The sequence below is a fragment of the Thermobia domestica genome, chromosome 1 (assembly GCF_964235325.1).
Source record: "Thermobia domestica chromosome 1, izTheDome1.hap1.1, whole genome shotgun sequence".
Classification (NCBI taxonomy): domain Eukaryota; kingdom Metazoa; phylum Arthropoda; class Insecta; order Zygentoma; family Lepismatidae; genus Thermobia; species Thermobia domestica.
In genome coordinates, this window is record NC_137454.1 from 395,371,342 (window position 1) to 395,396,178 (window position 24,837).

Genomic DNA, 24,837 nt, shown 5'->3' on the forward strand with positions numbered 1-24,837 from the left:
ATTTACGGCGTGCGATTTCTTAGCTACTAAATAAGTTCATGATGCAGCATCTGGCAAAAAGCCTGCTCGCATATATTTCATGCTACCTCTTTGCTAACATCGGCATATTTATCTTCGCATTTTCTAACATAATAAGCAGCTTCAAGAGATTTTCCCTTATTTCAGACGAATCTTGCTCCTTCAACTCTGACAACACGAGTTCAAAACCATGATGAAGTTATTGACGCGAATATCTCCGTAGCTTCTGTAGATGAAGTGCTATTATTGCCAGCTTGTGCCCAGTTTCCACGCTTTCATGTTGAATCCCATCTGCAGGAGTTTTCTTTTAAATATTTATACATTATTATTATTAACATTATTATTATTATTATTATTATTATTTACCATGTTTGAAAAGAATGGGCACAGGAAAGCAAAATGATGGAAAGAAAAGAAGCAAGTAAAAGAAATATGATAGAAATTCAAACCAAGATGCAATTTCCTTCTTCTCTCCCTTACTGAACTCTTTTCATATTTCCAAGGTCTATCAACAAGAATAAGCAACAATTTTTTTCGTTTTCAGCAGAATCTGACATTCATTTCCCCATCTGTTTACTTTCTTGTTTTATTTCACGGATCAGTTCCTTTTTGACCGTCATGTCAGAAAGAAAAGATGAAAAATGCACGGACAATGATACCTCGGAGACCACAAGCTCTAGAAAGATGCCGTTTTCACTGGTCGATTGCAAATTTTGTGTAGATTGTTCAGTTCCAATTGAACATTTAAAAAAGGCCGTTATTTCTTTATTACACTTTTAGGGGTACACTGGAAGTGTTGAAATTTTAAACCTCAGGAGTTTGTTTCATGGTCAAAATGAAAAACGAAGGATAACCATTTTTCCAGTTCAAGCTCAACTTTACTGTAGGGAGTGTTTTGCCCAATGAACAACATATATCACTGACAATGTAATTAATTGTCTATGTAATCCATTTGCTTATTACATACTGCACCCAAGAAGAAAGAAAACACAGATCATACATAAATTAGAAACTCCAGCCGAAAGTAGGCACAAATCTTGCAAACGGTGCGAGATATTGAGAAAATATCTCCCCTTTATGATACCCCTTGCCGATTTTTATCAAGGCGTCTTTCACTTGTGTCTGTAAAGGGACATGTACAAATGTTGTGAGGAATGACAAGGAGATTCATGCTCGTATGTCAATGATGCGCTGCGTAGAGAGAGCAGGTTCAGCTAGTAAATAAATAAATAAATAAATAAATAAATAAAAGAACATTAACAAGAACTCTTATAGTGAATCCTGCTTTCGAATTTCAAATAAGAAATAATGTCTTTCAGTTGTGAAAGGACCCTAGATGAATTTCTCAATAGTCAATGATACACGGCAGTTCAGATGTACCCACAGCTCCCTACACAGTAGTGATGGGTAAACTACGGCTCGCGGGTCACACGCAACCCCATCAAAGGTTCTATCCGGTCTGCAACAAGATTCGTAATTTCACGAATGAAAAGAACAAAAAGGTTACCAGACGTCCTCATTTACCTGGATATATCCTCTTAAAAATGGTCAGAAACGGTTTTTAGTTAAGTGAGGAAACACCCTCTTTTAGGGGGTAAAGTACAAAAAGCTACTCTAATTTATATCAGGCTGCTTAAAGCTTGGTCCCCTCCTTAAAAAGTTTGCCTATAACTGCTATAAAGAATAACAACTTTTTAGCCAAGTGCCCATAAGCTCAATTTGGGAAACAGTTCTCTACAACCATAGATAGAACTTTTTTAAGTCATTCTACTGTTTTATAAAGTAGAAAGAGTAATACAGGAACATAATTGAAAATAATTGATACTATCTTTATGATAGGATTTTATAGCCAATCATTTGACAGTGAAGAAACGAAAGATCGATAATCAATTATGGAAATTAACTCCCTCGATTCCAAAGCGTTTCAACTTGACTTTTCATTTCATAAAGAATTAAAGAAAACAGAGACGCATCCAATGATTGTTCCGTTCTCTCCCACCCTTCCAAACTTGATATCAATGAAGAGAAGAAGCTGTTCTATGTTAATAAACGACGCATGGAAGCACTCAAGCTAACAAGAGACGTCGCCACAAAATCATAAAGCTAGTCTGTACATGAGTTACGTGAAATGCTTCGGAATAAAAACCAAAGGCCCACCGGAAGCTTATAGGATCGAATGTAATAGCCGTGTGGGAGAGGTGGTTTTGTTACACATAACAACGGAACAACCAGTAACAAAGTATTGGAACGCGCTGCAAGTATGATTAGATACGAGACTGCAAAAAAGGGAATTAGAAAACTAATCTTACAATGGCAACCAAGTTATGACAAAATATTCTGATCACGAACTGACGAGGAGGGGCTATCACTCCACGACCCGCTCGGGAGAGTAATACTCCCGGAAGTACGTTTTTTCGCGCGCTACTCTAGCCAGCTGTTTTACGCGCTATCCTAGTCAGTTGTTTTAAGTTGGTCACAAAATCTATATCATTTAGTACAAGGGGAACAAAACGAGCCTTATATCATGGAGTACAAGGGCAACAAAACGAGCCCTGCGGGGCTTCTAACCCGTTCCTAGTACTACTGCTACTTATCTGCACAAAAGTAAGTAAATCACATTTTTGAGTATTATTTTCGTATTATTTTAATTTAAAAAGTGTTATATAAATGTAAAAAAAAATGTTTAAAATACTTCCTCGGGCCGGGTTTGAACTCACGCCAAAAGATATTTTCGTTACTAGCATAGAGCGCTAGCCCACTCGGCCACGAGGACCGACAACAATCGTCTGAATTCTGCTATTTGAATGCAAGGTGGCAAGACATAGATAACGCCAACCAATCAGAACTGTGTTTTTCGTTCCTACTTCCGGAAGCATTACTCTCCTGAGCTAGTCCTATCACTCCAACTTCTGATTTTATAAGCAGTATATGCGTCATACTTCTGTGACACTGCTAAGAGAAATGAGTCTCATTATATAAATAAGTAAATATTTATTCTAACAATAAAACCTATCAACTACATGAGATTTGGCATCGAACACACTTTCCAACACCATAAACATTCCTTTTTCAGTATTTTCTCGAAAAGTACTTATGAAAATTTACCCTCAACATATGATCTATTCATTGACAATTTCAAGAGTTAAACAAGGATTTAAGTTTATGATTGAATCATAATTTTGGACCATATCTCATTCGATCCCGACCAAATAAATTTGTGGTGGACAACATCGTGTCCGTGGGTTTTCTCGAGGTACTTCTGTTTCCTCCCACTTTCTCATTGCACTAATTCTTTCATCATCATTCACTTGCTCTAATCATCATCTCTCTCAGCCATAATCGTGGAACGTTACACTCAAAGATTTTTCTATATAATGGTTAACTAGGTGTCAATTAAGTAATAAACTGACATACAGTAAAACCTATTTTTTAGCGAAATCGAACGAAACTCGCAAAAGTTTCTGTTCAATATAGATTTCCGGTTAACGAAGTAGACCACTGAAAAAAAAAAGTACATGCATATTATGCGTATACTGAGATAAAATAAGATGCTGTACACATCTTAGTAAATTTACAGTATTTATTTCTACTACGACATAAAAGATGCAAAACTTCCAATAAACAGAAAAAGCACTGTATACACGTTAATTTTTCCAATAGTCAGGAATTTTTTTTCTGTACACGCCGCTGTTTGTCTGACAAAGTTTCCACAGAGACTTTAGCCAGAGAAACCATACTAAGCATATCAGTGACATTTCGTCGTAAGGCAAATGTTGCAGGTCCTTTAAACTTTTGACAAAATCTAGTTACGTCTTTAGCCTACATTCTCATTCCAACTGAATGTCTTACTTCTCTTCTTCCTCCATCTCCTGTTTTCCTTTCAGACTTTCCGCATAATTTTTAATTAAAGCACGTACATCCGTTGTACCTGCTTCGGTTTGCACGTTACTGTTTGTTTTGCTAAAAATATATCTAACCTCTCATAGAAAATCTAAAAACTTTCTAAATACTGCACTCCGAAACTTGAAATTTTCCGTTAAGAGGCTTACTTTGACTTCCGTTGTCCGCGTAATACAGTTTCCGTTTAATAAAGGGTCCACTGAAGACAGCTTTTACTGTATTAGTAATGTTTATTTTGTTACTGAAAAGGCACTTGGAATGTCGCAGAATTCAGTGATCATTTTTTAAAAATGTAAATAGCGGGTGTCATGAATAGTCCCATAACCATCTCCACCTAAATACTGTGTAAAGAAATTCAATTACATATGGATTGACGGCAGAAAGATTATCAGCATTGCTATGAGATAGTTAAAAATAAAGAAAATGTAAAAACAAACAGAAAAAGAGAATGTATTATATAGCGCCAGAAATTTTCTTTAGCAAACATGGATTGGAACATAAAGAGGGTAACAAGTCAATGAACCAGACCAACCACACTCAACTGATTCTAAGATATGATCAGAAAAAAGTTGCAAAATATTTGTTGAACACATCTACGTTTGTTACAGAATTCAAAATGATCTCAGCAGCTCTGTAGCAGAGGAAATGTTTAATCAAATAAGTTCTCCCTTAAATATTTGCACTGAATAATATTATTTTAATTGTCCATTTTGTTTTATGTAAATAAAAAAACTTTATGCACTATTAAGTGATAATTCACTTATTATATAATAATATTACTTTAAAAAGGAACGGACGTAGTAACTTTGAACACTGTCACAGGTGGGAGATGGGAAAATATTTCTATGATGCATAAATGTTACTCGAAACCGATCAACCGTAGTATTGGCCGAGCATGTGTAAAAATTAAATGAAGCCTTTAGTTTACGGCTACTCAATGCGTTCGCAACGCTCTTTTATGGCCCATGCGTACGCCTGGAATACGCTGACCATGTATTTAAATGTGGATGGTAAATTATAATACGCTGGAAACACGAAAGCAATAAAAACGCACAGAATACGTCGACTTGAGCGTATTTGGTGTGTTTCGGAACTACAGACCGCCTACCGTTTCGGAATCAGTAAAAAATGTTTAAAGCAAGGAGAAAAAGGAAAGACGTGTCGCCAGGCATGGGGAGTTTAGCAAGAAACAGCTGCTTGGAAGGTGCTTTGTGCAGAGTATGTGCGTATGTAACAAAAGAAAATTCACAAAAATACAAGGAAATTCCGAAAAATTAGCTAATCACAGAATAATCTATACAATAGGCCTACACAAAAAAAAAAAGACCTGGAGACCCTGACTGGCTCACAGTATGATTTATAACTCTGGTGAAAGTAAAATTACCGAGCAGTCACCTAGGTTGCATTCGCTGGGACTGATAACGCATCCTCGTGTAGCCATAGCCTTAACATTCCACGATTATGTCATTTAGGCTAAATTAGACGGATGATTATGAAAGAACTCGTGGAATGATAACGTGGGAGAAAAGAGGAAAACCTCGAGAAAACGCCTAACCAATGATGCTTCGCATGTTAAATGCATCCTAATATTACTTTGTGTCTGACGACACCAAAGGGTGAATTACTATTCACAACCGGTTCCCCGATCGGAAACAGCACCACACGTTACTGGACTGAAGTCTTGTGTACATCTGAGCTGCTTTTATGCCCTTCTTGACTAAAAACTATCACAACATACGCTGTTCTGTGTACATGATCACACTGTTGAACGCCATCTTGAATAATGGTCTCCCGACAAGCACTGGCACGTTGGGAAGTTAAAATATGTGTAAATATCCGTATGTAATGATTATTTCTATTAACTTCAGCTTTCGGCTATTCATTATAGTTGGTCTATTTGATAGATAATGCTGAAACAGGTGAAACGAAATGATTTGTTTTTAAAGTATTCAAAGACATCACAAATCTCAATAGTATGCTCTTATCAATCGGATACTTGAGGCTAATCCGGTCCTTCGACATTTGATGATGTTCATTCCAGTCTGATGCCGAGTCATGCTCGATATCCTATTTTGCATTTTATTTCATTTAATATAGAGCGTTAGTAGCTGGATTTCTTTGCCATACATCTAAACCACTATATTCATTCGTTTTAACAGATGGTGTTGATGTATACGATCTAGTTTGGAAAAATAAATTGTTATAACAAACGCTGTAATTTGGCAAATTCACTGAGATCTCATCAGACAAACTCGTAAAATATAAATCGAATATAGACTGTTATATAAAATAATCCAAAACTATAAAATACAGAACAATCTATATATTATATTTTTAAAAATATTGTTTTCCATATTAATTTAGTTTTGTAGTCTGGCAACGCTGCTCACCAAATTGGCATGCAAAATGAGTTGTATCTACCAATAACAGGACACAGCACGGTTGCCAGTTGTTACTTCTACCCTTCGATTCGAATTTCAACCTGTGAACAAAAATAATGCGATTGACTTGAACACCTCTCAAATGAGAGATAGTGAAAATGCTAAATATATTATTGGTTAACCCCGATATATCTGCTCATTACTTTATAACGAAAAATTTGCCTATTCTCAGGTTTAATTAATATTAAATACTTATCTCCATGAAAATAACTGTAAATGAAAAATGAAGTGAAATCTTTAAGTTTAACGTCCCACGATTATACCCATTAGGCTAAAGGAGACGATGATCAAAGCAAGTAAATGATAACAGAAGAATTAGTGGAATAAGAAACGGGAGTACTCCGAGAAAACCAATGCACCAGAGATAAGTAATTTTACCTCTTAGTTATCATGCCCACCATCAAAATAAATGTAAAATGATTTATTTCCCTAGAAGGAGGGGTGAAAGTGCGGGGAAACGCCGTCCCCCTACCTCGAAAATATATGTACAGCGTCCCCCCAGTTCCTAAAAAATTAAAATGGGCAAAGATAGACACGGGTGAACGGCGTAGCGTCATGCCGCTACCTACCGTCCTCCCACCTTTTCAGATCCACTTTTACCCCCGCCTAGAAGCCATTAGTCAATGTAACTTGGAACCTTGCATCTTCATTTACAGTGGAAGTAACAAAGTTACTTAAAGTCCTGGATAGGAAATGAATCAACTAAACCGCTGAGAAAGTGGAATATATATTTCTGAGAAATATAGTTTTTAATAAGAAATCACAATAAATTTTATTTAAAAAGTATTGCTCTGGTCGTAAGACTCAATGAATATTGATTTCACCAGATTAGCTGCATGACAATATCAGCGTATTAGAACACTAAAAAATAATTCAAAGCAAAATAACGATTGGATGGATGACGGACGGTTCCCAGGTGAGAACGGCATCAAAAGCTGCTAAGTTGTCGACGCGGAAGAAAAAGATCCGGTCGATGCCATAAATCTCAGTCCTCCGGAGGGTCCTTTCATTCCGATCGATTCTTCTTCAACCACATACAAAGCAGCCCTACCACACAACAACAAAACTTATATCACAAAACAAAACAAAACTTAACTCTAACTTCATACAACAGAAACAATTTATATCCTGTACAAATAATAATATCTATTTATTTCCTTTGTTGAAGTTTAGCATCCGTTTTAAGGACCGAGGCTACATAAGACGTGCTCTTACAGTTTGAAGTGGATAATACTGGTAGTATGTCGGAAAAGTAACGAAACTTTTTAAAATTAAACAAAACGAATTAGGTATTTTACCAACTGTAGTTCTTTTTACTCAAAATACTTCCCTTCTGTATTAATACATCGCTGGGCATGTTCAACCAATGCCAGCATAGAGTTTTGAATGTCCTTTTTCGGAATCGCCTCAATGATCCTCGTCACGACACACTGGACGTGTGTGATATTGTCATAAAATATTCCTTCCATAGCAAATATTAATTTCGAGAATAGGAAATAGTCATACAGCGTGAAATCAGGAGAATGCGGATGATGATTTTTTTTTAAGCTAAAAAGTCACGAACTGCGACGGTTCCGTGACATGGTGCATTGTCATGCAATAAAGACCAACTGCCTGGCGCTCGATACTCGGGCCTCTCGCGAACGATTCTCTTCCACAAACGCTTCATAACGCCCAGATAATATTAACCATTAACAGTTTGAGTCTGTGGAACGAATTCCCGAAGTATGATTCCATTGGAATCGTAAAAAACAAACCAACATTGTCTTCTCACGTGACTTTTGAAAGTGCAATTTTTTAGCTTTCGGAGAACCTGGAGACTTTTACTTAATACTTTGGCGTTTTGTTTGTGGGTGATTCTTGAAGCACTAAGTCTCATCAGCAGTTACAATCGATTTTAGGAATGTTCTGTTCCTTCTGGTTATTTTAATCAGGTCTTTGCAATGTTCAACGCAAGCAAGATTTTGGTCGTCAGTTACCGTGTGCGAAACAAATCGAGCACAGACTTTACGTTTCTTTAAATCCTTTGTCAAAATTTCGTGATTCATGTCTTTCGTTGTATTAACTCCTCAGTCATCCACCTCACAGTCGAATTCACATCGTGGGCGATCATTTCACGTACTTGTTCCACAAACTCATAGCGATTTTTGTTTCTCGGTCTGCCTGGCTTTGGACTAACGACCGTCCCGGAATCGCCTGTACCACTCGAACATACGTGTACGAGATAATCATTCATTACCATACACTTGTTTTATCATTTCTAATGTTTGTGTAAATGTTTGACCCAGCTTGAAACAAAATTTAATATTGGCTCTTTGCTCCACTGTTTTTGTGACCGGTTCTCATAACTGTGGTGTCGTTTTCTTGAGCAGATATCCAGCTTTCCGATATCTTCAGTAGATGGAGCTAGTAGCTACTGTAAATAAAAAAAAAAGTTCCGTTACTTTTCCGACACAATGTGTATGTTTAATGCTCTCCCATTGGAAATCGAACCCAGGAGCATGCGTAGCACATGTGCGCGCAGTAGCTACTAGATCAGAAGGGAGAGTAATATTTATTTCTCAAACTATGTAATAACAATGAAAATAGAAGAAAAACATCCCGGACTTATATTTAAAGATGCTATACTGCATTCATGTAGTGGAACCAAGTAAAAGCAATGGAACAAAATTATAGTTGTCGGTTGGTGCTGGCATGAGGGGTGCACCCAAGCAAGGGGTCGTCCGGGTTCGAACTCCCCACCCACCTACCTTCGTAATTGGACTAACGTTTGTACACAACCAACCTTGGTTAACAGAAATTATTGATGTAGCCTGAAGATTTGATTTTACACCTCATTGTACTCTTTGTTTTCTTATAAAAATAATCTAGTTCTATGATACAGGTGGCAGTAATTAACAATTACTTATCGTCTTTTCGGGTGCAGAATAATACAGGTTCAATACTATACATAGATGTATTGAACCTCCCCCCCATAGATATAATTTTTTGTTCAACTGACCTTAACTTTATGACAAGATAAATAGATTTCCGTTTGGAATCTGGTAACGTGTTCCTTCTAGCCTTTTACGTTGGATGATGAAAATCTAACTTTTGAGAGACGCCCTACTCATACGTAACAGACTTGAGGTGACTGAGTTTTTACGTCCCGTTCAGCAGCGAGGCTATATGAGACGTGGACCTACTGATTAACGTGGAATCCGAACTACATGAGCTCCCGCCGGGATCATACGTAACAGAGTACGAAGGCGAAGTGCGTAGACCATTGACTGGCAGTATGACAGTTATGCATCAACTATCTCTAAGTTTTAGAAAAAGAAGTCTTTGTTCACTCCCAGAAGTAGTTGATGTAGTAGTTGAGCATTCATGGCAAAATATTATTTGCCTTGGTCTAAAGTGTAAAAACTTCTCGAGAGAGAATTAATTCACGCTTGTTATACAATAGGAAGTTACAGCTGTATTTACAGAACAATGAGTGAACAGTATCACTCATCCGTTACGATACCCGTGTGTTAACGTAAATTATACAATTTAGTATAAATGTGTATGAGACATGTGTAGTTGTAAAAAAAAAAAAAAAAAAAAAAAAAAAAAACCCTCTCCGCCTTGTCTTGACATGGTGACAGAAAGCAGCTAAAGAAAGACAACCATGATATGAATGAATAATCTTGTAAATTGAATTATTAAATTTATCTCAATCCTCATCACAACCTCAACAGAATAAAAAGGATAGAAACGAGGTCTAATACACTGTCTCTGAATCTCTGATACCTGTTCAGTGACGGACACATCCGTTCTATAACACTTCCTATACTTATATTGGGGAGAGTAATACAAGGAAACGTGCTAATTGGTGCATCTTAACGAATTGTGATTCGTGTATTTATTTACTGTTGTAGGAACACGTATAACCGCTATTTGATTCATTTCACAAGGTTGTACTAGACAGTACTCACCCTTGTATTTAAGCTTTAATTAAAATAAACTTATTTTGATACATTATGACATCTGGCTCATGATTTCAAGTTACAAACTTTAAGTATTCTCTGTTTAGAAGATTTACAGTTATCTCCATATTTCAAAGATCACCGCATTCGTCTTTTTTCTTGAAACTCCGGTGATCGTACCCTGAGTGAGGTGCAATATGTACTCCGCTTCACGGGAAACTCTAGCCTAGAGTTTTTGAGCAGTGTTCTGACTTAACCGCTGCACGTGATTCCCTATAGTGCATGAATTAATATAATGATAGTATCATGATCATCCTAGAGAATGGGAATCATATAAAAAATATCATATTTGATCAGGATACAGAGGTGAGTGTTTGCTATTTATACGTCATGTATCCTATAGACCCACTAGCAAATATTTTGGTTATGTTCAATGTTCGTAATATGTATGTATACACACTTGGCTCTACATCGCTTGAGACTGCGGGGCCGCGGTGGTTCAGTGGTAGAGCGGTCACCTCTGGTGCTTAGGGTCCCGGGTTCAAAACCCTGCTCCCACCAAGTGAACTTTCTGGTGGACAAAACCGTGTGCGTGGGTTTTCTCGGGGTTCTCCCGTTTCCTCCCACTCTCTTCATTTCATTCATTTCTCATAATCACAGTCTCCATTAGCCTAACCGGCATAATCGTGGAAAACTCAAAGATTTCATTTTATTTCGCTTGAGATTGCATTTACTTGTCCGTGAAGTGACTTATGTTTTCTGTTCCCCATTTAGCTATGCGATTGCTAACCAATGGCGACAGGATGACTGTGATTTCTAGTGAGTTTGGTTTCCGTTTCTTTTCCTTTTTTGTTAAGGAGTTAGGGCTTACTACGACTCCTTTATAAATCTATCCTGACTGTCCGTGAGTCCGAGAGGAAAAGTCCGAAGAACTACTTGATAGTCAAAATTACCATCCGAGTTCGTCGATACAGCTGATATTCAAACCGAAAATAGTAGAAGTAAACCATTTCCAGTTTTAACGTTAATCATTATAAAGCAAAAACTGTAATGGATTGGTTAACCACACAAGAATACATTTCATCTCCATCGTGAACTTTAACAACTTCCAGTTTCAATATTGATTTCTCAAGAGTAAAATCGATAAGAGGTAGCGAGAATACATATTTTATTTGGGGAGAGGGAAATCGGTTTTGCGTTCTAAGAATAGGCAGGATCTTCTATCTTAAACGTCTATGAACCAGAGTACAGGCGGTAATAGATAGTGCGAAGCGATTTTCTGTAATCAAATAAGTATCTCAACAATATACTCCATCTCCAGTCTAATATGTCTACTAAAACCGGAAGTGGTAAAAATCAACTATCACTTCCGGTTTCAATGAGAAAATATGATGCCATACAAAAAAAATCTTCACGTGACACTGCTACTTGTTCTTAGGTAGAAATATCTATAAAAAGTAGTCTTTCGGGGGGGGGGGACTTCCCGTGAATCCGCCAGTGATTCGACGTACTGAAGTTTTCTTTTATATGAAGATGAGTATTTAAAGATATGTTTTAAAACAGAGTTTCCCAACCTTTTTCAAATTGAGGCACACTACGGGTGTAACTTGAATTCTGGCGGCACACACAGATATTATTATTATTATTTGCAAATATAAAATATCATGGTAATTTTTTTCTGTGATTACTGATCTCCTTGTCACAGAGATGAAAGCTCGATCACTGGTTTTCCCCTATGCGATTTCATTATGCATATTTTTTTATTCTATTTTTTAAAATAGAGAACAATTGCAATGAAATATAGGACTGAAATTTTTAAAAATACGCTTTCCTATTCGAAAACTGTGTCCAACCTTTCACTAAGAACGAAGATCACTAAATAAGGAACGAGCAAACAAATGTCTTGTACTTTTAACTTTGCTGTTTTAACCAAAAACCGGTGCATATTATCGCAATCACACAGCTTGCGATGCGTCGAAGTCAAAACACGCCTGTTGAACAAAGTGTTGTTCTGTCATTCACGTGCGAATGAGTGTTCTACGAACGTTCACTTGACCTGTACCGTACAAATCCTCCATTTCTCGGTGTTAATATGACTGTCAATTGACGCGTAACATAGCAGCTAACCGTGGAAATGTGTACGAGCCGAAATACTGTCTGCTACACAGTAATAGATATAGAATAATATATTACAATTACAGTAATTTTTTCCATGGTAGAAATTCATAGTAATGTGAAATACAAAAATATACATTCTCTCCTATGTCCTGTAATTTGGTTGCTATAGAATTAATAATTTTGTTTCGATTTCCTCGCGGCACACCGGTTGGGGAACGCTGTTTCAAAATCTACTCCGAGTGCTTCTTACATAACACAAAAACCGTATTTTAGCTCCACTACGGATGACACCATAGCCCTACAACAGAGTCATTGTATACTAAACATATTTCACATTCTGTAAAATTTTAAAGAAAAATATTTGACGGTGCTGAGGACCTTGTTTATTAACTTGAGTTGAGTTGTTTTTGAGTTTAACGTTCCTTTCAGCAGCTAGGCTACATGAGAGAGGACCTACTGATTGATGTGGGATCCGAACCACATGACCTCGTTGCTTATTATGTAATGTAGCTACTACTGTTGGTAAATAGAAGAACAGAAGAAGAGCACGGCGCTGGAAATCCTTTCGTGATCGCTTAAATAAAATGGTATATCAAATGAAATCTCTCAAGCTTTAAATGACCCTGACAAACAAAATTTCCACATCAAACTGCCATAATAATAATACCATAATAAGGTTTTTAATGTAATCCTTAAATTATTTCAGGGTTTTATCCTCAGAAAAACTGAAGTCATAAATTACACGGAGAACAAAGGTTTAAAGCGATACAAATGGAAGATCTTTAAGTGTCATAATAATCATTTAAAAAAAATGTAGAAACGGAGGCTCGTACTCAAGTTGAAGGATTTCTGATGTAAGATAATGTAGTTACGATCTGACATGAAGTGAAAATAAAATTAATTTGAATTTAACGTCCTTCGTATATATTGTAAAGGATGATTTTAAAAAGTGAAAGATTGTGAAATAACCGGTTTAGGAACATGGTAGGACACGGGAGAAATCCAAGAGGGGTAAAACCTTACAATACTGCGCATCGATAATTAGGTCCGCTTTAAAAGGGTCTAGGGTAGGGTAGAGTAGAGTTATGTTATGCTTAATTAATTATTGAAATATTAAAAAACAATAAAACTTTTGTATATGAGTGTACAATTAAGAATATTTCATTAGTGTTGTACTGAAGAAAAATAACGTCAGACGTCACAAGACAAATAACTTTCAAAAAAAAAAAAAAAAAACGAAAATAAGTTACAAGGACTGATTACGTACAGGTTGTTTCTCACATTTTCACTCTCTCAAACTAGTATAAAAGCTTGAAAAATTGGAATTTTATTTATCTTCTCATCTGCCGTCATCTTGCACTTGCAATTGGACTTTGAAGCTTCGAGGATGATGGTCTATATCGAGCTGACAGAGAGACCTCCTAATGTCAAAAGTAAGTTTTAAACCTTTTGAATAATCAGTCTCTTTGAAGAAGTAATTTCTTCTGGCAGTCTCCTGGCAGGCCTCAATGATAACAGCTCTTAAAGCTAAATTTATTATTGAATGTTGAATTAGTGTTGTAATACTTTGCAGACTACTTGAGCTCATTTAATATTTGATATTTAATAGTATCATGTCTGCATATATGTAATAACGTTATAGCAATCTTTGTAATAAACACATACATTGAATTTCTTTTCTTTCACATATACTACCAAATTATCATTTAACTGTTATCATGAGTAAAAGGACACTAACCGCTATACGCATTTATGCCTAAGGTTATTGACAAAAATATTATAAATTAAACAGTAACATAAGGATAAGTAGGGTAGGGGTAGGAACGAGTTAGCTTAAGGTTGGGTAATTTTTGACCCATTTTCATAAAATTAATACACTGTAATTTCTTATTCCTGAGTGAGTATACCAGCTGAAGCGGGCATTGTAAAGTTAAACCCAAGAAAACTCACGATGTTGTCCACCACAAACTTACTTGGCTGAGTTCGAGCCAAGGACTCTTCACACCAGAGGTGAGTGCGCTACTATTGAGCCACTATGGTCCCCAACCAAACGTTAATCTTTGAATCTATGTCTCATACCATCAGTGTTAGAAAGAAAGAATAAAGGAAACACGATGGAAATTCCCTAGATTTTAGGACGGTAAGTTACGGCAGAAGCAAGTAATAGTGAAGAAGCAATTCAAATCTTCAAAAATAGTAATTAGAGAAAGTGTACAAATGAGTCCAAATCTGAAGACACCGCATCTCATAGAATACAGTTGATGTTATAGTTTCCACACTACCAGTCGACACATGGACATCATATACGGAAGTAAACTTTGTTTGAGTTGATTTTGAGTTTGACGTTCCGTTCAGCAGTGAGGCTATATGAGACGTGGACCTACTGATTAACGTGGAATCCGAACCACATGAGCTCCCGCCGGGAATCGAACCCGGGTAAACTTTGTTTCTTCTTTCTTTAAGAAAAAGAGTCTATTTAAAAGGAAACCATTCGTTCTTTCCATTCGTTAAATTTAAAGTAATAACGATACTATTATGTGGCATGTTCTATGTATATATAGTCATCCCCCGCATTTAAGGCATTTCAGAAGCAACGGACAAAATGTGGTACAGCTGTTTCACTCAGAAGTTCTGGTTTATGTATTTTGAATGCACAAGTATTTTACACTGTTGCACTAAAAAGTGCGCTTGATTAAACGTACCTTATTGTATTATTATTATACCTCGGTAAGTCTTTACTTCGGCCATTTCATTTATATTATTATTATTACTATTATTCGATTCAGTGACATAATCTTTCGATTCCGGTTTTGAGAACTTACCTGTTAGCCCATATATATATATATATATATATATATATGTTAGCAGCTAGGTTGGTTCCTTTCTATACCAAAGGTTAATATTTAACGCACATTGTATTACCGAGCGAGCGTTAGCGAGTGTTTTTCGTGATTTAAAAAAATGTCAAGGAAGGAAAAAGAAATTTTGATTTCTGGAATACTGTTCCCAATAATCGTCGAATCTGTTTTCATATACTCTAATTGAGACGGTAGTAATTTTGTAACCGAAGTATTCATTTGTAATACCGAGCCACAATATCGTGAGTTCTTCTCCCTCCCTCCATTTATTTTAGTTTATGTGTATTTGTAGCGTATTAATTATGAATTGTAAGGATCTTTCCTCTCTTTGTATATAATTAACGCTGTCTTTACAAAATACGCCATTTAATGACAATAAAAATTATTCTATTCTTTTCATAAGTAACTGAATAATAACATTCAGTAAAACAATTGGCATAATTTTGCATTTGGGAGGCCAGAATTTTTGGTTAAAAATCGTATTTTCTCGGTCTATTTTCTGTATTTTTGATAGGTTAGGGTAGTACTTATCTTGATATCGCCATACTTGAAATCAGAATGCCAAACAGTTTCATTTTTTGTATTCTTACATTATGACGTACTCTTCAGCTAAGTGGAAGTAGACCCTACAATTATTATCGCTTGCATCGTAATTACCCTTCCGGGCCTATGTTTAGCAGAAGGGGTCCAGCTTTTTTTTTTCTGAAAAAAAGATTACAATTTCGGTAATTTCTGTTCGCATTAAGTTAGTTTAGTTTAGGTTAGGTAAGTTTAATTCAGCTTAGGTTAGTTTATGTAACATATATTATGTTAGTATACGTATCCAGCATATTTTTCCAAAAAATTATAGGATTTCACTTATTTCTACTAATATTAGGTTAGATTTAGCTACGTTATGTTAAGTGTAAGTAGCCTACTTGGATCATCCATTTCTGCTTTAAATTTTGTGTTTTTTACGTGCTTCTGGATCCCTTCTAGTAAGCACACTCCCTCTTCCGTATCAACCTAATTTGCCTGTAAACATTGTGTTTTTATCTAATTTTGGCCTTCAAATCCAAAACTATGCCAAACAAAGCCACTGAGTTTTAACGCTTACAAAGTGCTATTAAAAAGCACTAACGTTTCTTATCAAGATCTTTCTTACGATACTGAAATTTGAGGGTTATGATAGTTTTAACTGTCCTGTACGAAAAGAGTTAGGAGAAAGAAAACAGCATAAACTATTCGTAGTATTAAAAACGATTCCTTAATCTGTAATATTAGTTCACAAACTGTATTATTGTAATTGTTCCCAAAAATTATGGGGAACATATTTAAAACCTTCACGTAGTGGTGTAATCCATTTCAAACACAGCTAGTTTAAAACCAGACTCTACATGTTTATCTTTATTCTTAAATAATATCTGCGTCACTTTCATTCAAGTCTTTTTGAGTGTGTGCTAATCAGGGTGGAAAAAAATCATGATTTTTTTTAAAAAAATCATTTTTGATGATTTTTTTGATTTAAATCGATTCTTTTGATTTAAATCAAATCTTTCTCTTCGTATAATACAAGTCGCGAACTGAAGAAAAAGCATTACGAATTAGTATTAAATGCCAATTATGCCATTTAAGTGAAAGTATTGGGGTTGAATTTTGAATTAATTCCTAATCGTTAACCTATATCAGTCCCAAAAAATGTTTCTTAACGATTTTAAATTATGGCTTCTTTTGGTAAATTATAGACTTTCAGTCAAGCACCATCCCTATTTATCCTAGGATCATGGTTCATACCTCCTTCTCTTCAGAATAGTACAGCCTTTAAAACGGTAACATTCACGTTTTGCCTATCATGTCCCTGAAGCAAAAAAAATTGAGAAGTCGGGATTTTTTCTGATTTTTTTTTTTCAAATTTTGATCCCCTCTCGACTCCCCTATGTTAACGCACAGATCTCAAAATCAACTGGGAAATACTAAGGGTGTACTAAATATTTGTACAAAATTTCAACCTTCTATCTTGAATAGTAAGAGCAGGAAAAATATTTAACAATGACCTACAAACATCCCCACAATACCCCAGATGACCCGGATGTAATATAAAAATTTCCTCAGACATCCCTATTTATCCTAGAATCATGATTTGTACATTATTCTCTTCAGAATAAAACAAGACTTTCAAACGGTAGCATTCAAATGTCTTTATCGTTCAGGCTATCTGGCGCTGGGAAATCACGAAAAAAGGGATTTTCTGTTAAGAAATATCCCCCTTTTTTTTTTACTTTTTACCCCTCTGTACCGCCTCTGTTTAAAGGCAAAGATCTGAAACAAATCTGAAAAATACTAAGGGGTGCAGTGAGTGAGTGTCCAAAATTTTAAAATTCTAGATGCAAAAGTAAGCCCGCGAAAAATATCATCCCCAAATACCCCAGATTCCCGTATAAAACAGGACTTCAGGTAACAGTTTCCTGAGACATCCCTATTTATCCGAAGATCATGGTTCGTACATCATTCTCTTCAGAATAGAACAGCCTTCCAGATGGTACCATTCATATGTCTAGATCTTAGGCGGGAAAATCGCGAAGAAAGCTATTTTTTGTTAAAAATATCCATTTTTTTATATATATATTTTTTTTTTTTACATTTTTGACTCTCTGCTCCCCCTCCCCCCCTACTTTCACGCAGAGATCTGAAATCATCTGAAAAATACTAAGGGTGCACTGAACGAGTTCAGTCTTCTGAATGCAAAATTTAGGCCCGCCAAAAAATAGTAAAAATAGGCACAACAAAAATATTTTTTTTTAAATTTATGATGTCATCACATCCTATGTCTCGACGCAGAGAGGCATGAAAGCATATGTAACGTGCTCTACAATGCCTTTAGTCCTGAAAAAACGAAGTAAAAAGCTTTATTGGTACTATTTTAATCGAATAATGGAGATTTTATCCTATCACCTAAAAATAGGTGATATAATTTAAAAGGTTAAGCGTTAAGGAAAAAGTACAGCAACGCTTATCAAAGTGACATTTTTTTCCCCCCACAAAAGTTACTTATATTTGGCAGGGGCATATTTTTAAGGAAATTGTAACTAGCTTGAGGCATGAAATACATGAATTTTGCCTAGTTATAAAATCTTAAAAATCGGAGAGGGAATAGGACACTTCTAAATACACCCTATTATCTGGGAACAAATATATAGACGCGCACACAAAAGAATCTTCGTCTTAAATGTCGATGGTGATTTCCCCGTTGGAATAGTTAACGATTTACAATATAAACCCTATGTTACGAAGAGAAGAAAACAGGATTGCCCTGTTACCCGTTCAAAAAGGGATTTTCCCTAATCATCCTCTGCATGACACTTGTTTTCATAATATGCTGTACATATTGTACATTTTATTCTCATTGTATTATGATTATCATCTTCCATAAACGAAATAACAGAACAGAAACGGGAATTTACTTGTTTTCACTTTAAATTATTTCGGAATTTGATTTAAATCAACGATTTTTATTTTAAAAATCAAGTGATTTAAATCTTGATTTAAATCAGACTGATTTAAATCAATCCACCCTGGTGCTAATGACAAAAGGTGGTCAGTGATAAAGTTGTCTCCCAGGTTGGTCATAGTATTTATACTACATAATGAAACGTACAACTTGTTAAGACTCCCACCTCAAAAACTGTGAAACAAATAAATGGTGAAAGCAATTTGAAAACTTACCTCCGGCAACTCATCAGGAACTTTTCCCATCCATGTTAGCGACAGGATAGCACAATCACATTTTGCGTTGGTGTTCCGCTCAAAGTGCAAGTGCATAGCCAATACTTAACTAGTTACTTTTCTTCTCTCAGCATAAAGAACGCTGAACTTCAAAAAACCAACTGACAGTCACTCTCAGTTTACAGGCACATGACGCAGCTTATTTTACTGAATTACATGATTTATTTTAGTCGTCTTTCACGGAAATGCATTATGACATACAGCCTAACCTATTTCACCTAACACGCGACAGACCATCATGTATATTATTTCACAGCAAGTCAATTAAGTATATTTCACGTCTGTTTCATTATTTTCTTTTCAATTATTTTTTCTTTCTTGAAAATAACACACTACTACTATTGATCACAATTATTTTCTTAGCAATAACGTATAGTACGTATATAATTACTTCCTAGTTCATTTTTTTATTCTTAACTACCCTGTCACATCACGGTACAGCTTGGTATAAGCTATAAAATATTTCAAGAAATACGTTGTATGAAACGCACAAATTTTATAGTTCTTAATTTCGTCTAGAATTACACACAGAGATCCAGCACTACACACTAGTAGGTTTGTATCGTCTGCAGAATCCCCGCGGAGCACTTACGGAACCACAAAGTTACACATTCATTATTTTCAACATTTTTCTATCAATGTGAAATTATAAACAACATATAAACAATTCTTCTCACATCAACAAATTTTTACGTAGTAAGGTATTTCTTTTACGAGTTCTTCCTTTTACACTCTAGTAATGTCACGTCGCCCTGTCAATGTATTGATTTCTAACACTGCCATCTTTTGGTCACATTCGTAACTATCCAGGAAAATAAAAGCGCATCGGATCGCGTACGAAAAAAGTAGGATCTTTATGCGTATTTTCCTACGCTAACAGTATACGTACAAAATTTGAAAATTGACAACTAATACGCTACCTCGAACAATATACACATACAAACAATTACAAATTGAGAAATCTATGAATCATTACGTAAACGAAAAAGGTAAATTGTTAGTTTTCTCGCTTATTATACGAGCCTGTTAGGCAGCAGAGCATTCTGATTATTTTCAATTCATTTTGCTCTTGTTCATCAATTCTCCAGAGATAGGCCTATATTAATACAATAACAAAATTCTGTAGAAAATAATACGTATGTGAAAATTTGTTTACTGATTATTTTATCGCACGATTATTTCCTGCATAGTCATCATCATAGGTATTCTGCCTTTATTGGCAGGTCACTTGCCACAGCTGAGAAGCTTCCATGCTCCACGGTCCTCCGCTAACCTCTTCGTCTTCGCGTATGATCTTTCCGTTTTAATATCATCCATTAATTGTAGTCTCCTTCGCCCCTCCCTCTCTTTCCCGCCACCATACCATCTAGGACGTCCCTCATGATACAATCTCTTCTTAGGCAATGTCCCAACCAGTTTCTCTTCCTCTTCCTAATAATATCTAGAAGTGTTCTTTTCTCACCCACCATTTCTAACACTCTCTCATTCGTTTTCCGCTCTACCCAACTAATTCTTTCCATTCTTCTCCACACCCACATTTCGAAGGCTTCCAGTCGATTTTTGTCACCTTTACGTAATGTCCACGTTTCCGCCCCATACAGTACAACACTCCACACGAAGCATTTTATGAGTCTTTTTCTCAACTCTTTATTCAAGGTCCCACAAAACAGACTTTTTTTCCTCCTAAAGGCTTCTTTCGCCATTCCTATCCTTGCTTTTATTTCACGTTCGCGCTTCATGTTATTACTAAGAATACTACCCAGATATCGAAAACTATTCACTTGTTCTATTTTCTCCCCTCCTACTTTTATATTTGACACAGACCCCTTCGTTCCAATCACCATGGCTTTTGTCTTTCTAACATTTATTTTCATCCCATATTCTTCAAAGCCCTTTCTCATTTTTTCTAACATTTTATTGATTTTCTTTTCAGATTCTGCAAGAAGCACCATATCGTCTGCAAATCTTATGCATCTAATCATTCTACCTCCTACCGAAATGCCATCATCATCATGTAGGCTCTTTTTCACTATCTCTTCTAGATAGACATTAAATAGTGTTGGCGAGAGGCAGCATCCTTGTCGAACTCCCCTTCCAATTACACTCTCTTCCGTCTGTTCTTCCCCTATCCTAATACTTACTTGTTGGTTCATGTATAAGTTTCTTATGAGTCTTCTATCTTTCCATTCCAACCCTATCTTTGTTAGAACTCCCAACAACAATTCCCAATTCATACGGTCAAAAGCCTTTTCTAGATCAATAAATACAACATACACCTCTTTCCCTTTTTCAATAAATCTTTCACCGATCGCCCTTAATAATCCAATAGCATCTCTTGTGCCCTTGCCTCTTCTAAACGCGAACTGCTCCTCCTCAACATCTTTATTTGTTCTTCCATATAACCTTCTGTTCAGTATTCGGAGCAGAATTTTAGCTGCATGAGATATGAGACTAATAGTTCTATAATCCTCACATCTCTTTGGGTTCGATTTCTTAGCCATCGGTATCATGATCGTTTTCAGAAAGTCTTTTGGCCATTCTCCTGTTTCATATATTTCATTGCATAGTCGCAACAATTCTTTCTTTCCCTTGTCTCCTATATTTTTAATGAATTCGATTGGTATGTTATCTATTCCGGATGCCTTTCCATTCCTAATCTCGGATATAGCTTTTCAAACTCATCCCGAAGAATATTAAATCCTTTATCATCCTCGCCTACTTCATTTTCTACTTCAACACTTAGGCTACACGGTCTATCCCTACTCTCATATAAGTCTTCAACGTATTCTTTCCACCTTCCTATGACCTCATTTCTCTCGCTGACTACCTTCCCATTCTTATTTTCTACTGCCATCATAATACCCCCTTGTTTCCTCCGAAATTCCATAGATTTCACCTCCTTGTACATTTCCTCATATTTCTCAACGCTTTCTAATTCTTCTATGTCCTCGCATTTTCTTTTGTAAAACTCTTCCCTCGCTCTGTCTGTTTCTCTTCGTAATTCATTATTTAACTTTCTGTACATCTTTCTGCCCTCTTCTGTATCAACCTGTTTCCACAACTTCCTCTCCCTCATTTTCTGCAACATCTGCTCTGTAACCCATGTTTTTTTTTTTTTTTAGCAGTTTTGTGTTCGCGGTAACCTACTGCTTCTTCTGCAGCCTGCTGTAAGCAACGTTTAATATGTTCCCACCGTGCGTTACTACCTGCGCCTATCCTTTCCTCGTTTGAACATTTTTCTTCGAATTTTTCAACGAAAAGGTTTCTTATTTCCTCGTTTTTCAACTTTTCAGTATTCAACACTTTGTTACCTACTTTTCTTCTGCCTACATTTTTCAGTTGAATATCTACTTCGGCCAGCACAAGATTATGATCAGAGAAAATATCAGCCCCGGGAAGGGTTTTCGCGTTCTTTAAGCTATTCCGATACCTGTCCTGAATCATAACATAGTCTATCTGATATCTTCCGCCGTCTATTGGTGATTTCCATGTATATCTTCTTCTCTTGTGCTGATTGAACCAAGTGTTCCCAATTACTAGTGAATTCTGTCTACAGAAATTCACCAGTCCCTCTCCCCTTTCATATCTTTCGCCTAAACCATATTTGCCTACGATACTACCTTCCTGTATTTCTCCCACAACTGCATTGAAATCTCCCATTAGAATTATGCATACACCCTTCTTCTCCCTATCTATAATTTCTTCTATTTTCTATTAATTTTCCTCTACTTCTTCATTTGCATGCGAAGCCGTCGGTGCATATGTCTGTATCGCCACTAGATCCTTCTTTTTCTCTTTAAGTCTTAACATGATAACTCTATCATCAATAAATTCTACTTTCACTACTTTCTCCTTTAAGCGCTTTTCAAGAATTATTCCTACGCCATTATGACCGCTCTTTTCATTACCTGAGTAAAACATTCTATATCCTTCGCTGTTCAATACCCCATTATCTTCCCATCTAACTTCACAAACGCCTACCAAATCTAAATTATTTTGTTTCATTTCTTCTTTAAGATTTTCTAATTTTCCTCCCAGTAACATAGTACGTACGTTCCATGTCCCTATCCTAAACTTTTTGCTCTTCCCTGTCTTTCTTTCTCTGTCTGTCTTCCCCTCATTATTACTTTCTCGTCCAATAGTCTTTCCCAAGCCATCCCCCTCCCGGACATCCGAATGGGGGGATATTTTACATCCGGAACTACATTTTGACCTGCGAAAGACCATTGTTCATATGTTCTATTTTTTTGCTGCCAGCAAACTAGGGAAAATAGAGTGGTGGTTTCCCGTTGCCTTCCATTCCGCAGTATCCCAGCCGTTAAAGCCACTCTGACGACGCCTGGGACTAATGTCCAAGTTGCTGTACCAATCACTATGATTTCCGCCAACTTGGCTACTGGAAAACTGCTGCCTTCTCCCAGAACGTCTGGCTACTCCATTTAGACCAATTCGGTAGGGGTGGCCCTTCTGGTAGTGAACTACCACCGACACAGCTCTAAATTTCACCCATACAGTCCAATGCTCCATATATAGCACTTGACCAACTTCTTAAGTCCAATATTGAGCCTGCTAGTTAAGAGTGATCTTTTCTTGTTGAATGCTTCTTTAGTATGGCTATTCTTGACCTGATCTCTTTACTATACCCTGCAAACGGTTTGCGTCAACACCACGCAAGTTTGTGTATTAGTTTGCGATAACCGAAATAGGTGTGGAAACATACAAGTATACACAAAAATACAACATACATATTTCTTTGCAATCTCTTTCTGCATGCTTTGAATTGCGTTTCGCACCGAAATTTTTGTAAAGGCTCATACGAAAGAAGGCATCGTTTTCATTCGCGGTTTAACATATAAAATTACATTTTGAAGAAATGGTGCTCTAGCTAGCACGAAGTATTTTCAATTTTCGGCATATATTCCGAAGTTGGGCGTCCGCTTTCGTCAAGTTTTTTCACTGTTATCTCCTTTCCACACTTTCCGCAATTTGTTATTAGTTTCATTAATCCTTGCTCTTCACAAACTTTTAAAAGATTTTGCTCGTTATCAATGTATTCCTTCACAAATTTTAAAACTGCTAGTTCATTGCCCTTGTACATTTGCCATGTTGGTAACATAAATGCTCGGTTCTTTCCCACAATGCAACTGTTCGGTTACCTTGCGCCAAGTAGTTCCCTCCGCTCGCCATATAGTCCCATGTTTATAACCGCTTATATATAACAAATAAACAGATTTTTCGAGACTCTTATATATTATCAAGCACACAAACGATCAAATTATCCATATGTTCCCTGTAAATTTTAAAAATTTCGCTGGAAACGGACGCCCAACTTTGGAATTTAACCCCAATTTTCAGATGAAGTATATAAAGACAAATTATTCTGTGCCTCCTTCAACACCTAACAGACTTTTATTTCAAAGTCTAGACACATCGCAAACTATCCGCGGGTATTATAGAACACGCCTCCTACTGGTACCAACATAATATTCTACTAATGATTAGGAAAAACAGTTTCTTACCCTGTTCATACTGCAAATACTAGATTTGTGAATTTTATCTGCATAAATACCTCCACTACCACTAACAGTATTATCTTCTGTTTAAAAAAATCTGTTCCAATGTAGTTGTTTCAAGCGATTTTCTATCTTCTTGAGAAGTTCACTCAAACGTGACTTATTTTAAACAGTTGCAGTCCTGTGCACAGGCTCAATTTGTACTTCCACATTCATTTCTTCTACCCGATGCATACTCTTCTGTTAAAAGTCTCTGTTTTCTTGAACACAACCACATTAC

General features: G+C 36.3%; 1 protein-coding gene across 2 annotated transcripts in view; it reads right to left on the reverse strand.

Annotated features, from left to right (window-relative positions):
* Tusp (WD40 superfamily protein Tusp) overlaps window positions 1-24,714 on the reverse strand; it is a 320,891-nt gene extending 296,177 nt beyond the window's left edge. Inside the window, exon 1 of one of the 2 annotated variants that reach the window (XM_081732680.1) lies at window positions 24,564-24,714. In XM_081732680.1, the coding sequence (XP_081588806.1) occupies window positions 24,564-24,572 (9 nt within the window). In that variant the 5' untranslated portion in view covers window positions 24,573-24,714. Of the gene's footprint in view, window positions 1-18,984; window positions 19,827-24,563 lie in introns of those variants that run through there. The other variant, XM_081732675.1, reaches the window with a different exon arrangement.
* Window positions 24,715-24,837: the final 123 nt, after the last annotated feature.